Source organism: Schistocerca piceifrons, chromosome X (genome assembly GCF_021461385.2).
Source record: "Schistocerca piceifrons isolate TAMUIC-IGC-003096 chromosome X, iqSchPice1.1, whole genome shotgun sequence".
Classification (NCBI taxonomy): Eukaryota; Metazoa; Arthropoda; class Insecta; order Orthoptera; family Acrididae; genus Schistocerca; species Schistocerca piceifrons.
Genome location: NC_060149.1, coordinates 410,737,142 through 410,755,736, shown reverse-complemented (window position 1 = coordinate 410,755,736; position 18,595 = coordinate 410,737,142). Strand labels below are relative to the sequence as shown.

At 39.6% G+C, this 18,595-nt stretch overlaps 1 protein-coding gene across 2 annotated transcripts in view; it reads right to left on the bottom strand.

Annotated features, from left to right (window-relative positions):
* LOC124721964 (host cell factor 2) overlaps positions 1 to 18,595 on the bottom strand; it is a 279,952-nt gene that overhangs the window by 73,780 nt on the left and 187,577 nt on the right. For both annotated transcript variants that reach the window (XM_047247128.1, XM_047247127.1), the window contains exon 13: positions 84 to 599. In XM_047247128.1, coding sequence (XP_047103084.1) covers positions 84 to 599 — 516 coding nt within the window. The remainder of the gene's footprint in view (positions 1 to 83; positions 600 to 18,595) is intronic.

Sequence of the window (18,595 nt, the reverse complement as noted above, 5' to 3'; positions counted from 1 at the left end):
AAGAATTTGTGTATTCTCTACACTTTCAACATACTACTTAAAATGCATAAAAATAAGAACCATGCTTCAAAATAACTGTTTACCTTCTATGGAGGGCTCACTTTGGAACTTCATTGCACTTATTGGAGAGTGACCTGACATTTCTGCATGTAAATTTCCATCAGTACACGATTGTAAAACATCATTTAGGCTGCAATCTGCACTTTCACCGAGGCCAGACGAATGACTTTCCTTAATAGATCTAAGTTCATCTGCCAAGCTACAAACTTCTGGATTACTAAGTTGCATCAGTTCTGAAGCAGCTTTGGCAATATCACTGTCAGCACCCGTTGTACTTCCGCTGTCCAGATTTTCGTCGATAACTAATTTGTCACTGTTTGTACTGTTCATTCTTACACCATCACTTCTGTAGTTGTCTTGGGAGGTTGGAAACTGGAGCTCATCACCTGTTAAATTTGGTGACATTTCACTCCCGTCACCCTCAAGTTCTTTTTGAAGAAAAGCTGGTGATAAGTTTTCTAAGGGTGGGTCAAGGAGTCCAGCTTCTGCGGCCAAAGCAGCCAGTGCAGCATCTGTAGTAGCAGGTCCTTCACTCGAAGCTGTAACCGAATATTTAACACTCACTTATAGTACGGAAATACTTTATCATGGTTTCTTTTAAGATATGACAACAATCAGTACTGCATTATCTGTAAATGTGTTGTAACAAAACACATTTACAGATTTTTCTTCTTAAGGGCCAGCAGCATAATATGTGTCTGATAATGACATGATTGTTACAGTAGATATACCAAATAGCTTATTATAAGCTGCTAATTGGTGTATCTACTATAACAATCATGTCATTATGAGACATTTACAGATAATATTCAGTAATTGAAAATAGCAACACGATAACACAAAATGGGTAGCTCTGGGACAGTCTTTTAAAAATTAGGTTCTACTGAAATAATTGACAGAACTGACATCAGCAGTTTAATAACGAAAGAAAAATGCAAGGCCCAAATTCAGTAACAGATAAATACTGAAAAGACAATGTTTGCTCATCTTTTTACATCTCTCATCCTCCTTTCTTTACCCTCAATGATAGGGACAGTTCATCTTTCGCCTTCATGATCACGAGTCACTATATCATTTTGTGTGCTGCTGATGCATGGGCAACAGTTGCATTAAAAAGCACACTAATAATAGTTTATTTATCTACTGATACTTAATGCCTTTACCTGGCAGTATTATTGATGAGGACAATCTCATCCTTCACCTGATTACAGGTTTGTGGTGGAAAAATGGAGAGAAAAGGATACTGCAAAATATTAGCAACATTTAGGTAATGTTTATTAACAGAACATTTTGTTAAAAAAGTTAAAAATATTACTTATAGGAACTGGAAGTAAATTCATAAGACTCACATGGAGATGGTATTGAGATAAATTAAATTATCTTTTCCTTGCAATTACTTCAGACACATGTCAACTACCAGCAAAATAGTCTTGTTTGCATTGTTTTCAAACATGTTGTGTGCACTTAGTTGAAATGGAGAAATTCAAATCTTGTACTGTCATAAGTGTCTGTTGTGAAGCTTATCACCTACATCAATTCATCCACATATTAACATATAAAAAGAGACTACTCCTTCACTTTCAAACAGCTAAGACCTGGTTGGGCAAATTCAAACAAGCAGGACTTGTGTGTTCAAGGATGTTCCACATGAAAATGTTTCAAAACGGTAGGCACAGATAAAAGCCAGTGGGAAGTACACAATGTGGTAATGGACAGTCAGCACTCTAAGGTGTACGAAATTGCTGGTGCCAGCATAAGGATATCTATGGAGAGACCTCAGTAAAATTTACACCATTAACAACAACAACCGTTTGTACAAGGTGGGTGCCACATTTATTGAAAACTAACCAAAAGTAAACAGAAAACAAATTTTTCAGCATGGGTTTCGAAAAAGACGGTTGTGTGAAACCCAGCTCGCGCTATTCATCCACGAGACTCAGAGGGCCATAGACACGGGTTCACAGGTAGATGCCGTGTTTCTTTACTTCCGCAAGGCGTTCGATACAGTTCCCCCCAGTCGTTTAATGAACAAAGTAAGAGCATATGGACTATCAGACCAGTTGTGTGATTGGATTGAAGAGATCCTAGATAACAGAACGCAGCATGTTATTCTCAATGGAGAGAAGTCTTCCGAAGTAAGAGTGATTTCAGGTGTGCCGCAGGGGAGTGTCATAGGACCGTTGCTACTCACAATATACATAAATGACCTTGTGGATGACATTGGAAGTCCACTGAGGCTTTTTGCAGATGATGCTGTGGTGTATCGAGAGGTTGTAACAATGGAAAATTGTACTGAAATGCAAGAGGATCTGCAGCGAATTGACGCATGGTGCAGGGAATGGCAATTGAATCTCAATGTAGACAAGTGTAATGTGCTGCGAAAACATAGAAAGATAGATCCCTCATCATTTAGCTACAAAATAGCAGGTTAGCAACTGGAAGCAGTTAATTCCATAAATTATCTGGGAGTACACATTAGGAGTGATTTAAAATGGAATGATCATATAAAGTTGATCGTCGGTAAAGCAGATGCCAGACTGAGATTCATTGGAAGAATCCTAAGGAAATGCAATCCAAAAACAAAGGAAGTAGGTTACAGTACGCTTCTTCGCCCACTGCTTGAATACTGCTCAGCAGTGTGAGATCCGTACCAGATAGGGTTGATAGAAGTGATAGAGAAGATCCAACGGAGAGCAGCGCGCTTTGTTACAGGATCATTTAGTAACCGCGAAAGCATTACGGAGATGACAGATAAACTCCAGTGGAAGACTCTGCAGGAGAGACGCTCAGTAGCTCGGTATGGGCTACTGCAATTTAAATTTAGCACATTTTGCGATGTGTGCAGGATCACCAGAGACAGTACCCTGATTGTGGGGAAAAATGGGGGGGCTGTATGCTCAAATCACTTAACACTGTTATATAACCCCCACAGGAGAGACGCTCAGTAGCTCAGTACGGGCTTTTGCTAAATAACCCCCACAGGAGAGACGCTCAGTAGCTCAGTACGGGCTTTTGTTAAAGTTTCGAGAACATACCTTCACCGAAGAGTCAAGCAGTATATAGCTCCCTCCTACGTATATCTCGCGAAGAGACCATAAGGATAAAATCAGAGAGATTAGAGCCCACACAGAAGCATACCGACAATCCTTCTTTCCACAAACAATACGAGACTGGAATAGATGGGAGAACCGATAGAGGTACTCTGGGTACCCTCTGCTACACACCGTCAGGTGGCTTGCGGAGTATGGATGTAGATGTAGATGGTTTGAAATATCTGAAAAAATAATCCAACTCTTTTTGTGCACCTACTATTTGTCATAGACGAAATTGCATTAATCACCTCACACGATCAATAGACGGCAGTGAATATAAATCAGTGGCCCTAACACAAAAAATGGCCAAATCAATGGCAACTGCCACATCATTGTTTCCGTGATTCTCACCTTTCTAAAGGAGAAAAAATAAGTTGTCTATAATATCAAGTTTTTCATGGTTATCTGGGTCAAAAAATATGATGGTAGAGGCCTGAATCGCAAAAGAAAGAAAATGTTCTGTCCTTAGAAGAAAATACCTCCCACAAAAATCCTTTGGCAGTGAGAAAACTGAGGTATTTGAAGCATGAACTGTTGGAAAATCCACTTTACTCAACGAATTTGGCACCCTTTGAATGCTACATCACCCTATATCTATAGTAAATTAGGTCTGAAAAAATTTTGAGCCAAATGAAGAGGTTCTGGTAACAACAGTTGGGTGTTTTGCAGGCCTCTCAGAACAGTACTTCAGAAAAGGAATCTGCTCACTGGAAAAATGTTCAACAAAGTACACTGACTTAAAAAATTCCACTGACAGGCTCAAAAATTTCACCTTTTCCGTCATGTGCAAACCATGCAACTGTGTATTTCAACAACAATTATTCAGATACTCATTGCTAATTGGTATTCATCTATTAATTCAGTTGACATATGCAGAGTCGATCGACTATACAAACTTTAATCTATGCCATAATTTCATATAATCCATTGATTGTGTTCATTATGTTTCCTACCTAGATGAAATTTTGGCAATTAACAGATCTCTGATGAGACTGATATATGTAACTTTTTGTATTAGCCTTTGCATTTCACAAATCATCATCATCATCATCATCATCATCATCATCATCATCATCTCCTCCTCCTCCTCCTCGAATGGCAACTTGCCATAAATATGCAAGTATGGACAAAGATGCAAATTTAGAAAGAAGACAAACAAATGTCTGTATTGTGATGATGCTTATGTTATTTTTATGTGGGCACTGTTTTGAACTATAGTTGCACAAGACACTGGTGGAGGTCTGCCCCAGACTATCATGTTTACACTACTGACAAGAACAAGAAATTGCACCATAGCCATTGCTGAGTGCTTTGTGTACTCTGCTTTATTTTGGGTTGAGTGATGTTTTAGTTTTCTTATTTTGAAATGAGTGAAGAGACTAACCCTGGCATCAGAAGGTATAAGTGATCCATATGACCAATAAAGAGTTCTACTGCTGTTGCAAAAGCACAAATTGTCAGTGTAGGTTCTCAGCTCTGCAAAAGGGAGGTAGGGTTTCTCCTGCATTGTCCCTCTCCATGTAGGCAGTCTAAGTACTTGTATGCTTACACTTGAAATTAACTGCTACATTAGTCAGCACTATAGCATTTCAGTACATGGCAGTATCCAAACAGTATGAGGGAGGGGGAACACTTCCCACAATCCAAGTGCACAAGGATACATTTCAGCTGGACAAGGACAGACAAGGAGAATGCCCTTGCATTATTCAAAGCAACCATCATGCCATTTGTCGGAGATAATTAAGCACAACATCAGAAAACCTCTCTTGTTTACAAATGCAACTGCTGTATCTACAATTTTTTACAGAGTTAAGCCATAGTCTTCCTGCCGTCTTTATTTGACTATAATTCTAAATGACAATCCTCATTTACTTCTTACCTTGAATTCAAAAGACGTCTTCATAGCACAACATTTACAGATTTTTTTAAGGCCAGATTGTTGCATAAAACATCAGACAGAAGAAGCATAGAGTAACAGTATGTCACAACTGACCAGACGTAGACTAAAGGCGGCAATAACTGGAGAAAGTGACAAACAATACAGGGAAAGTAAGACTGATATGCCACATTTTCCACTGTATCAGACTGAACACACTGACACTTCACTTCAGTTGTGACATTTACTATGTAGATATTTCTCTAATGAGATAATTACTCTGTCAACTATAGTCACAAATAAATTCTGTGCAACTGGTGGCATTTTGCAATTCTCCATCACAGTACAGTTTTGGTCATTCCTGCAGTCACAAGGGATAAATTATTATACTTATCATATGACATGTATCTTCAAACACAATCTCAACCAAAAATTATGATCTACCTGTGAAACAGATGGAAGCAAGAATGGGCGAAGGAAAATATGGGAGGAAGAGGATGGGCAGGAGGAAGGGGATGAGGGGATGGGCAGGAGGAAGGGAACAAGGGGAAAGGCAGAAAGAAGTGAAGTGAGGAATAGGAATGGAAAAAGGCAGGATGAAGGTAGTAATGAGCCATACACAATGATACAAATGAATAACAGGTTGCAAATCCTTTCACACGGTCACAGCAATAACTTATAACAGGATATTCACCAGTTTAGATTTGTGAATTTGAGGAAGAGTACAGAATACTAATGCACACGCAATGGAGTTGGACAATGTACAAAAATCAAGTTACAGGACAGAAGCGAGTCAGGTGGCAACATTAATAAGAGATTGAAAAATCCTGAATGGAATACTGACTACAGAAAGACTAAACATACTCGTTCTCAGCATAGTGGAAGTAATGAATTGTTAACAGTGCTCCGTCAATTGTGCAGACTGATGAGAACAACACATGACGAGAACAACACAAAGTCAGCAAACGTGACAAAGAGCAGGCTGCTAAAGAAAGAGAATCATTGGCATAATAATAATGATTCAAGGATGAAGCCACTGTCAACATAACGTGTGCAAGAGATGGCAATAAGAAGGCTAGAATAGTTGCCTACCAATAGTTGAAAGACATGTGGGAGGAGGAGGAGGAGGAGGAGGAGGAGGAGGAGGAGGAGAAGAAGAAGAAAATTATGAGATAGAACAAGTGGAGTTTTTCAAGGGTGACTAGTTCTAAATCTGAGCTGATTTGTGGGCACAAGCTTTTCTCTGTCAACAAAATGTATCATATTTGAACTTTGAATATGCTCAAGACTTCTGCAGCAAACTGACATAAATGGTAATGGCCTGGAACATGTAACTAAACTCAGAGCAACACATTCATATAATAAGAGATGGCTGGCACCCAGGTTCCCATAAAACAAAACTTCAGGGAAAAAAAATTTCATGTCCTATTTAAAGGAATTACTCCTTTTCTATGGAGCCATACCAATATTCACCTTAAACAAATTGAAGAAAACAAGAAAAATCTCGATGGCCAGATGGAGATCTGAAACTTGCTCTGCTTATGTACGAGTCTAGTGCCTTAGCCCTCAACCATCTCACCTGATATTAGCAGAATGGAATAGGAAGTGCATGTGTTTTATACTTTGGAAAAGGAGCTATCTGTATTAGATCCAACTTCCCATATCTTTCATTTTCAAGAGAGTGCTGGATAAAGCGTTTGGTGAAGAACTGTGTAAAGGATCAAAATCATTAGGTCATCTCATTATAGCAGAAGGCATAATACCACACCCAGAGATGATGAAAATACGAGCTAATGTTTCGCAGAATGCACCACCAAGTGAAAAGAGGAGGCTACTTTTGTTCAGTATGCCCAAGGACTTACATTAAACAGAAGCTAAGCCTACAAACTGCAATAGCATACTCTTATTAAGGAATAGAATTATTCCAGTTGATAGACAAGAGGAGCAAGAGACTATGAGTGTTGGAACAGACAAAAACAGCACTCACAGACTAAAAAGGGACCTTCATAAGTGATCTGTACACTACATGAGTTAAGATATTATCTACTGTAAAGTAAGAGTTCATGTTTAAGAAGAACATAAGATTTAGGTTTAACATCCTTTTCACAGCAAGCTTAGGTTGGAGAATGGTGGTCCCTATGGTAGAGCTAAGCCAATTTCCTGTCCCATCCTGGGATTTGATTTAAAAGATGTAGGTAAATCACTGGGAACCTAAATCTGCAACACCAGACAGGGATTTGAATTGCTGTCCTCCTGAATAAGCGTCCAATGTCTTACCACAGTGTCACTTCGGTCGGTGGTTCGTGTATAGTCATAATGTAAGGCACTGCCATTCACACAGTGTTAAGGATTTACATAAGGTAAAGCTATCCTCAAACCAAAGATTAAATGAAAACCACAGAAGTCACAGCATCCATGAACCACAAACTGGAAATGTATTGCCTTCATTGGCAGTCCTTCCACACCAAATGAATCAATGAACCTATTTACAATACTGATATACTGATTGTTTTGTTGAATAACTACACTCCAAATAGGAAAGTTCCCTCAATATCGGTTTGCAAAAGCGAGCCACTCTGCAAAGCCAGACCACAATATGTACACCTCTGGTCCACGGGACAGGCTGACATCTGGTTACAGTCATCAGAACATAGACCACACAACAACTAATAATGAACATCTGAGCACAATTTAATTTCAGTCTGTGCTCAATGATTTGTTGCCCCCTATTGTTGGTGAAAATGGACACAATTCTTGATAAATTACTGAAAAAACAGATAGGAACAGCACATCATTTAGATAATCCCTATTCCAAAGCACCTCTCATCAAATAACACAGCTCAACAAATGCCAAAAGACATCATGTGCATTTGCTGAACTTACAACTCAGAATAGTAGAGCATGGGGAAATATGTTCACAAGACAATTGAACTTGAAAAAGCAGACCACATTCAATAAATTTCCAGTAAAAAGGCAAATCCTTTGCAGTTGACATAATGTGATTTAGTGTGCTAATTCAGGCAAACAATAAATCATCAGTACAGGATGGCCAGAACAGCATAAACACAAGCAGTGCTTTCTGTGATGTTGAAATTTGGTAAAAGTGAAGGCATAAACACAGATAACACAGGGAAGGAAAAGTTTGGTTCAATATCCAAATTCATTAAATGAACAAACTCAGGTCAGACACGGACTGGGTGTGAAGTCAGCCACATCCTTTTTGAAGGAACCACTCTGGAATTTGTCTTCAGAGATTTAGGGGAAACCACAAGATACTTAAATCTGGAAAAGGAGGAGGGGGGGGGGGGGGGGGGCACATCTGTTTTTCGTCGATTTGAGGCCAACACCTTGAAGGGTCTCAGAAATGGTGCTGAGTAACCATAATCATTACACTGGGTACAAACAATATTGGCATTGTTTAATACTTATATATTTGTGAGCATATGGCAATTTGTTTGAAACACATAAAAATGAAGTATTTTATTAAATCCAGTGTGAATCCGTCATGTATGTACTATGCAAATTTATACTGGTATGTATACACATGGTGGAAGATATTGATGATGGTTAGTAAATAAGTTAATTAGTGAATAGGAGTGGGAGAGGAACACATCACTGCTGCAAGAAGTACACCTGTGAAAAGTTTGCAATTGCAAGCACAAGAGTTTACAAGTACCTATTGTGTGTGCGTGTGCGTGTGCGCGCGCACGCGCACGCACACACAATAGGTACTTGTAAACTCTTGTGCTTGCAATTGCAAACTTTTCAACTAGAGCACTGTAGGTCACAAAGGTACATAGGGATGCTCATGGTGTGATTCAGTAATTGTAAAAGCAAAATAATAATAATAATAATAACTGTGATGCATGGGTTGCTCGTCAGGCAGACTGGCAATGTGTCTCGCACCTGCAGCCTAACCTGGAAGGTGTTACATCAGCAGATGACAGAACTTCAATCACGGATACTGACTAGGCCAGCATGAGGCAGTCCGCAGCTCGTGGTCTAGTGGCTAGTGTTACTGCCTCTGGATCATGGGGTCCCGGGTTGGGGATTTTCTCTGCCCGTGGACTGGGTGTTTGTGTTGTCATCATCATCATCATCAGCAGCAGCAGCAGCAGCAGCAGCAGCAGCAGGAGGCAGTGCAAGCGTTGCTAGAGGTTACCGACCATTTACGCCTGTCAGCTTCTCCAGGCCGCATGATCACAAATATTTCCTCAGTATCTCTACACAGCCTCGGTATTTAGGGCAGGGTAGCGCAGCGCTACTTGAAGTGAGTCTTCCATCGAGCTCTGGGCCAAACAGTGACTGCACTCACAGTCCTTCAATCAGAACTTTCACTACAAACAATGCTGTGCTGCACCAGCCACTGTTGGCTAAGGGAGCTGCCAGTGTGTGCCTTCACTATAACCAAGATGTGGTCTCTGCATAGGAGTCAGCAAGAACTTGGGTATTGGCCATCATCCGTATCTTCGTACATTGTTGTTCCGTCATGTGAATCTCAGACTGTATATTGTTCCGTTACCAAGTGAATCTCAGACTTTGGCCCTCCATTATGCAAGTCTTCAGACTGGTGTAAATCAGGCTGGTTTTAATTTATACTGATCCAAAAAAACCATGCTTTCTTTAAAACAAAAACCAAGAAAACCCAACTATATTTAACTGTGAAAATTTAATTAACATACAAAATATTGCATAGGTAGCCTTACACAAATGAAAGAGAGCAATCATATTTAGTGGAAACAACTATCTACTGTCACAAGAATTTATTTTATTAATACTGGGTTCGAATTGTTCTTGCACTACAAAAAACAAAGTTAAATAACATTTACACTTCCAGAAAAAAACTAATTTGTTATATAATCATAATGACTGTAAAGTACAATTTACTACTTTTTGGAAGCATGCAGAAATTTTTAGATCTTCACTAATTTCTCGGGTCTTTTCTCTCCTAAATTATGTCTTAATTTTGACCAAACAAGCCTGTAGGAGGAGAAAATTCTCCAATGGATGTAGTGCTGACAGTGCAAGAAAACAGGTACTTATAAAGTAGTTGTAAGAATGGGGTAGTGTTTTGAATAAATCAATCACAACAATTTAAATTGAACTATTTAATCAACCCAAAAGTAACTACTGTTTCATCTTTTTTTATAAACAAAATATAATTGCCCAATGTTATATGTGTATGTACATTTGTTCTACTTCTTGTTTTGGTAACCACTATTGTTGAAAGTAATACTTATGTGTGAATATATGGTTTTGTATAATGGAATAAAATAGAGACAGCAGACAGGCTACGCCAAAATTAATGTGAGCATATACACTGAAGCGCCAAAGAAACTGGTATGGGCATGCATATTCAAATACGGAGATATGTAAACAGGCAGAATACGGAACTCTGGTCAGCAACGCCTATATAAGACAACAAGTGTCTGGCGCAGTTGTTCGATTGGTTATTACTGCTAAAATGGCAGGTTATCAAGATTGATGTGAGTTTGAATGTGGTTTGTCAGCGCACGAGCGATGGTACACAGCATCTCCGATGTAGCATTTAAGTGGGGATTTTCCTGTACTACTATTTCACTAGTGAATATCAGGAATCCAGTAAAATATCAAATCTCTGACATCGCTGCAGCTGGAAAAAGATCCTGCAAGAATGGGACCAACATCAAATGAAGAGAATCATTCAACATGCCAGAAGTACAACCCTTCCGCAAATTGCTGCAGATTTCAGTGCTGGGCCGTCAACAAGAGTCAGTGTGTGAACCATTCAATGACACAACATCGATATGGGCTTTCAGAGCCAAAAGTCCACTCTTGTACCCTTGATGACTGCATGACACAAAGCTTTATGCCTCGCCTGGGCCCATCAACACCAACATTGGACTGTTGATGACTGGAAACATGTAGCCTTGTCGGACTAGTCTAATTTCAGATTGTGTCGACCGGATGGATGTGTACGGGTATGGAGCCAACCTCATGAATCCATGGACCCTGTATGTCAGCAGGAGACTGTTCAAGCTGGCGAAGGCTCTGTAATGATGTGGGGTGTGTGCGCAGTTGGATTGGTGTGGGACACCTGATATGTCTAGATACAGTTCTGACAGGTGACACGAACATAAGCATCCTGTTTGATCACCTGGACTCATTCATGCTCATTGTCCATTCAAATGGATTGGGGCAATTCCACCAGGAGAATGTGATACCCCACACACATCGAGAATTGCTACAGAGTGTCTCCAGGAACACACTTGAGTTTAAACACTGCTGCTGGCCACCAAACTCTCCAGACATGAACATTATTGAGCTTATCTTATTGGGTTTTAAGGGAGAGGGTAAGGAGTCATTCCAATCCCGGGAGCGGAAAGACTTACCTTAGGGGGAAAAAAGGACGGGTATACACTCGCACACACACACATATCTCCATCCACACATATACAGACACAAGCAGACCTGTATATGTGTGGATGGAGATATGTGTGTGTGTGCGCGCGAGTGTATACCCGTCCTTTTTTCCCCCTAAGGTAAGTCTTTCCGCTCCCGGGATTGGAATGACTCCTTACCCTCTCCCTTAAAACCCACTTCCTTTCGTCTTTCCCTCTCCTTCCCTCTTTCCTGATGAGGCAACAGTTTGTTGCGAAAGCTTGAATTGTGTGTGTATGTTTGTGTGTCTGTCGACCTGTCAGCACTTTCATTTGGTAAGTCACATCATCTTTGTTTTTAGATATATTTTTCCTACGTGGAATGCTTCCCTCTATTATAACTATATATATATATATATATACATATATACACACACACACACACACACACACACACACACACACACACACACACACACACACACACACACACACTCTCTGCAGTACAGAGAATTGGTAAATAAAAGCTTATGCATTCCTTGATAAATTGTTTCTAAAATATTTGCGGTTGACCAGTGGATCAAGACTAAACAGGTGGGAGCTGAAAACAATTATCAGTCACTTATTTTAATGTATATGTTGTATTTCACTGTTAAATGTCTTTTCAGTATAAAAAATTGCAAGAGACAACTTGGGTGCACAAACGTGGTGATATGTCCTCATTCTGTCATTATAAATTAAAAAAACAACTTCAGTGAAACAAAAAAAAAGATGCAAGCAGTAACGAGAGACATTAATCACTTCTTACGTATACACATCTTGATGTAAAAATGAAATGAGTTCATTAAAAAGGTGAAAAAGATGATTTTGCCATAGCACTTATTGTCGAGTTTATACAATTGTGCACTTTACTTTGTAATGATGGGACATCCATCTTACATATAACACTGGAGGAGGAGACCCAAACAGCACCTTTACAACTGGGCCAGGAAAGGAATTGTGATTCAGCAGGAGACTTGCAGTTTATTGCAACATCTTTAAATTCATATGATACCTGGGAAATGTGTCCTTATGTACCAGCTTTCATCATATTTGAAAGCTATATATTACCCAACTCACAACTTTTCCAAAAAAGCTTTTTTTATGAGTGTCAGTAGCAACAGTGCTCTCATTTGCACCCGTTGAGGGTCTCTTAATTAGAAATGTGTTTGTAGCAATGACTAGAAATGTATGATGCGATCATGTTCCTGGAACTGTCCTTATTGTACCGTACCTGGGTTCCAAGAAACCTTCATACGATTTGATCTCTTGTGAATAAACAAAGAACATATTAATGCCCCATATATTGTGTAGAACTCTTTTCAGATTAATTAAAGTAAGTCTTTTCTGCACATGAGTCTTTTATTTATCATCATAGGAACATAATCTTTCCTTCCTTGCATGAAGTATTCAAAAACTGCCATTTCTGTAAAGCATCAATATGTCTGCTTCACAATTTCAGGTAACCACTCCTGCATTCTGGAGAAACAGTTACACCACTACTGTCTAACTTTGCATACCATGTGTTCCAAGACACCAACAGTAGATGCTACTCTGACAATGCTCCATGAAGGCGGAGCAAGAGATTAAACTGGAATCAGTTCACTGCGAGTTGAATTCTACGTTTATGATTGAGGAGCTCCATTACATTGGATAATGGTTGCACTGTTCACACAGGCCTTCCACAAAATACAGGGCATTAATATGTTCTTTGTTTCTTTGCAGATCAAGTCAAATGAAGGTTTCTTGGAATACAGGCACAGTACAATGAGGACAGCCAATGAGGACAGTTCTGGGAACACTATTGCACCACGCATTTCTATCCACTGATACTAACATTTTTCTAATGATGAGAGAGTCAGCAGATGCAAATGGGAGAAGTGCTGCTATGGCAGTTTATGAAAATGCTTTGCGAGAACAGCCGCAAGTCGGACAGCATGAGACTTTCAAATACGATGAAAATTAGTTTTAAAAATACAATTTCCTTCTTTATATTTGAACTTGTTTATGAAACCATTCTTTGCAGAATTCTTATACCCATATATACTGGTATATATGTAAAAAGTTGTTAATGTCTCTCATTACTGCTTGAATCTTTCCTTTTGTTTCACTGAAGTTGTCTTTTTAATTTACAGTAACAGAATAAGGACGTATCACCACATTTGTGAATCCAAGTTCTCTCTTAATTCTTTACACTGAAAAGACATATAATAGTGAAATACAACACATACATTAACACAAATTATTGTAATTGTTTGCAGCTCTGACCTGTGTATTCTTGATCCACAGGTCAACCACAAATATTTTAGGGGCAACTTTTCAACAAATACATATGGTTTTTATTTGACAATTCCCTGTAGTGTTGAAAGTGAATGGAATGTGTGTGTGGCATTTTTTTATTTTTTGCCAATGAATGAAGTGCATTACGATAATCTGCATCTAAGTTTGCTACCACTGCGATGAAGTCGTCTTTAGGTGAAGGTAAAAAATGCTAATTGCAATGCAAACTGATTTTCATTATTATTTGTACTTAATACTAGGACTAATGAGTTACAGTGTAGTTTCCCTGTGCAGAGTTATGATTTTTTAAAAGTTACATATTTTAAGGACAGAAATTTTTTTCGTCAACATTTTTCATAAAAAATCTGAATGATGAATCCAAATTTTTACACATTATATCAACTTAGTGGCCTACATACTAGATACATAAAAAATGAGCTCTGTAGATCAACTCATTACTGAGTAGTAGGTCTCTGAAAATAGGGAAATTGGTGCTTGACTAATGAACAGGTACACACTTTTGAGCCTTTAAACCCTAATTTATCAAAAATGGTTAGTGTCAAGACAGTGCTATTTGGCAGTTTTACTAACACATGTAGGTATCCATGTACTAAATATGACAATTCTGAAATGGTCATCTTAGAATCAACCAAAATATCTGAGTTTACACAGAATGATCTGAAATGAATAGGTTGAGTTGGTTATAGTGACAACTGATGAAGTGCCTGACGAGACAGAATAAATTTTACTGTACATTAAGGGAGATGAACATTTAATTGTGATGAGTCATAAAGTCTGTCAGTAACACTTGGTTTAAAAATCACGAAAGAAGATTATATACACAGATGAGATCTGGAGACACTGGGTGGTTTCAAATACCTATATTGTTAAGACCAGACCTTTGGTAAATTGGTGGCATATATAGGATTATGTAAATGAAACAGACTTTTAAGAGAATATTGTGGCGTGCAATGTAGAGTGGCGGTTAGTCTCTGGCTGGCATGCTGCAGGTTGCCACTTCAAATCTGATCATGGGCAAATATTTGTTATTTAGTATTTGTCATTTCTCGAAGGTTCTCAAAATTTCTTATGTTTGTATATTCTGGAATATTCTTAGTTTGTATAATTGTAACACACTCCATCCAGGAAGCAATTCAATTCTGTCTGTACATTGGTGTTTATAACAAACATAATTTCAATGACAAGTGTTTTACTCAATTATTGTTCCTGCTTTCAGGTTTGGACTTGATCATGGGTTATGGGTACTTCAAAACACCGATATCACTGTGGTTCCAATTACGCAATGTGAAAGCCATTACCTACATGGACAGGAAGCAGTAAATCATGCGCACTTTCCATTTATTCAGGAGACCAATGGATTCCAAAACAAGAGAAGTCAGTTGCACATCAGGTGTCAATCAGTGTTTTCTGGACATGCTGGCCAGGACTCAAAGAAATAGATGAAAGGATTCAACATTGGCAGACATAACATGTGGGATGATATCATCTGTTTGGCAAATTAGTACTGTTATGTGGTCAGCACAGCCCAGCAATTGTTCGTAAACAGTGGAAAGAAGGTATATAGTTGGGACAAATTCCAGGCCAAACTGAGGTGAAAATCAGCAGCAAGTTTATGTAGCAGAAGAACAGAACACAATGTTATGGGGAAATGACACAGTCCTACATGCAGGAGGTTTTTGTCCTATGTCACATCGTGAATACAAATATAGCAGAAGCTGACAAAATTTCACACTTGATTAAAGGAGTCTCAGAAGACATGCACAAAGGAAAGGATGTCACAACAGAGGAGTTCCTCAAGTGGTGGCAGCGCATCGAGGAAATGCAACATAAAAAGAGATGGACAGAACAGGTATGACTGACTCCCGAATGTGTTCCCCTATCACCGTTATGGAAGATCACCATGATATCACCTCTCTCATATGCCAGGTAGTAAGAGAGGAGATACAGCAGTTATTGCAGCCAGGAATGTGACTGAGTATGCAAGACAAAGCAGCCAAGAACGTTGACTCCAAATTTTAGGAGCTGATACAGAATGTTGAAGAAGAGGTGTACCGATATTTAGCACCAGTCTCCCCCACCAGCCCAATGTGCCATGAAGAATGGACCACTAGAACTTATGGCGTAGTCATCAAATAACAGCTCAGTACCTAACCAATGCATGTACAAACTCCTCAAGACATTTAGAGGACAGAGGACAACACACAGGTATGTTTCCATTGTGAATGCTCTTGACGTGTCTTACACTACCGTATAGAAAGAAGACGGGCTTTCAAAGACTTCTACACAACAAGATGTCAACCGTCACAACAGTTCTATTCAAGCCCATCCATTGCAGATGATTACAATCGACATGTGGGATAAAATACATTGCCATACCCCTGATGAGGTCACTCACCAACACTTTGTAGCCATTCCCTGTCGCTGTACAGAGGTACCAGCCTCTCACCTAGCCACTGCATTCTGGGAGAGTAAGCAAGATGGCTGATTGCTGTGTGGTCTCATGGTAAGTGCTGTAGCCTCAAATTAAGGGCTCAATTGTGTTCTGGAGGTGTGACACAGGAGACTTGCCCAGGATGGGGTGGGTGCTTGTTTTCCAAAAAAAGCGGTTAACACTACATGGAATAAGGTTCGAGTTATTAATAATGCTAACACAAGAAACAATTACGGACAGAATCTACGTAAATCTCTGCACACTGTTCTTCAGTGCTGGAGGCTAAATTTATTCTTAGCCATCTTGTACAGCATCTGTAGCTTTCTTTTGAGAAAGACAACTTCCTCCCAACCCCCCCCCCCCCCCCCCCCACAAATGTGGCTCCCCTTCCCCCCTCCACCTACACCCCCCCCAGAACACAGTTTATCCTTTAATACACCACTACTGCACGTAGACATGGTACGCACATTTAAAATTTGTTCTTAACCCACTTTATTTAACAATAAACATTAATTTTATACCATTAAAATACTATTTTTAATAATCTGCCACTTTCCATCCCCTGCAAACTAGTCTCATGGAAAAAATGAATAGGGTCATTTTTTTAAGCAAATTTAATGGAGTTTAAATTAGTACTGTGAAACAGTTTCACTAGAAGCTGTGCTTTTTGAGTAACTAAACATAATACAAAAAATTTAATTTAAACACCCTCAACCACCCCACACACACATCCCACCGATCAGTATTCTTACTATGTTGTTCTTGGTACTCTCCACTGTACAAAAATTTTTGACTGCACGAATTTTCTCCCCTAATTTTCCTTTGTTGACTGGACTATTACTGATGGTCAAGCAGAACTTTAGTCTAATCAGGGACACGCATCTTGCGTGACGTGCATGGCGAGCACGGGGCCTCAAGCTGAGCCTGGCATTGCTTCCACTTACTTGTGCCAGGTCCCTCCTGTTATCTTTCCTATCGACCACTATTTCCCATTTCCGACCCCGATGGTATTAGGGCATCCGAGGCCTAGGGAGCCTCATTTTCCTCTTTCTGCCTTTCATGGCCCTTGCCCTTGTGCTTGTGCTTGTGCTTCCGATAGCTCATTCTTCGACTGTCAGAGCTCTTTCTCTTTCCATTTCACTTGTAGTTAGTTAACAGCTTCAACAGCAGACGAGGTCTGGAGGCCCAATGGTGAAGGTGGAAGAACCAACTTCAGCGGCATCTGAACTTCATATAAGGAGCGGCCTTTCCCCCTGCTAGCAGTAGCTATAAAATGCTTGGTGACAGGCTATGTGATGAGCTGACTGTAAAAATGCTGCCACATGTTTATGGAAATGTCTTCTGGATCTGGTACAAAGGCTAGGGTGTCCCCTATAGGCGATGCACGTTGGCACAGCACAGTCAGCGTGAGAAATATGCAAGGGTTACGTCGCACGGGTGGCGACGGCTAAACAAGCTAGCCCTCACATCCAGTCTTGCACCGTGTAATGTCCCCACAGAAAATACCCTCTACCACGCACCAATTAATCATTTACAATCAAACCATCCACATTCATTCACTTTGGAAGAGTTATCTGAGCTGATTTTCTCGTAATACATGCGGCGACAGCTCGTCGACGCCAAAGTATTTTCTAGTGCGTTTATTCTTTGAAGTAACAGATGCATATTTGCATTCTCCATGGTTGTTAAAGAATGGTAACTAGGACAGCTTCTGGAGTATCTGTTGAGGGATTGACGTGTTTCTGGGAGATACATATTCTGCTTTTCTTCTCGCTAAAGCGAGCCAATTAACATTTGTGTCGCTAGCGGCTTGTTTGAAGAGAAAGAGACTGTAAACAGAAAATAATTAAGGCGTGGAATCACCGGAGATCTGGACATGTAATGGAGATGGATTTAATACACAATTTCCTCCATAAATAAGGTTTGTGACTTTTTTGTTCTGGAGTGAATGAACGAATGAGTTTTTTCTGAATCATTTGATGATCACGTTGGCCCTGTAATTAGTGGGGAAGTTTTAGCTGTGTCGAAGCGAGCCTGCAATCACCGAGTCTGTGTTAAATCGTCCAAAAAGGCTTCGTACACATCTGGAATTCGCAATCTTTCGTAATAGGAACAAATTGTCCAGACGATTGATTCTCCCGACTGACTGCAGTGTTTAACAGTAATAATAAATGTAAAGATCTCTTACAGTAAGCCAGCCGCTGATTACCAAGACGAAGGACTCCACCAAAGATCCTATTTGACTGATTTCACGTAATGAAATATTATATTAAAAACTGTACATAGATAAAGGAGAGAAAGAGAGAGAGCGAATGAAAATAGAGATAATACTAATAATCCTCCATTAGTCTAATTTTTCGCCTGTCTTATCACGGATCAGCCAAAAACGGGGAGGGCCTTACTTTACTGTATAGATTTATGTGTGAAGGTGAAGTGA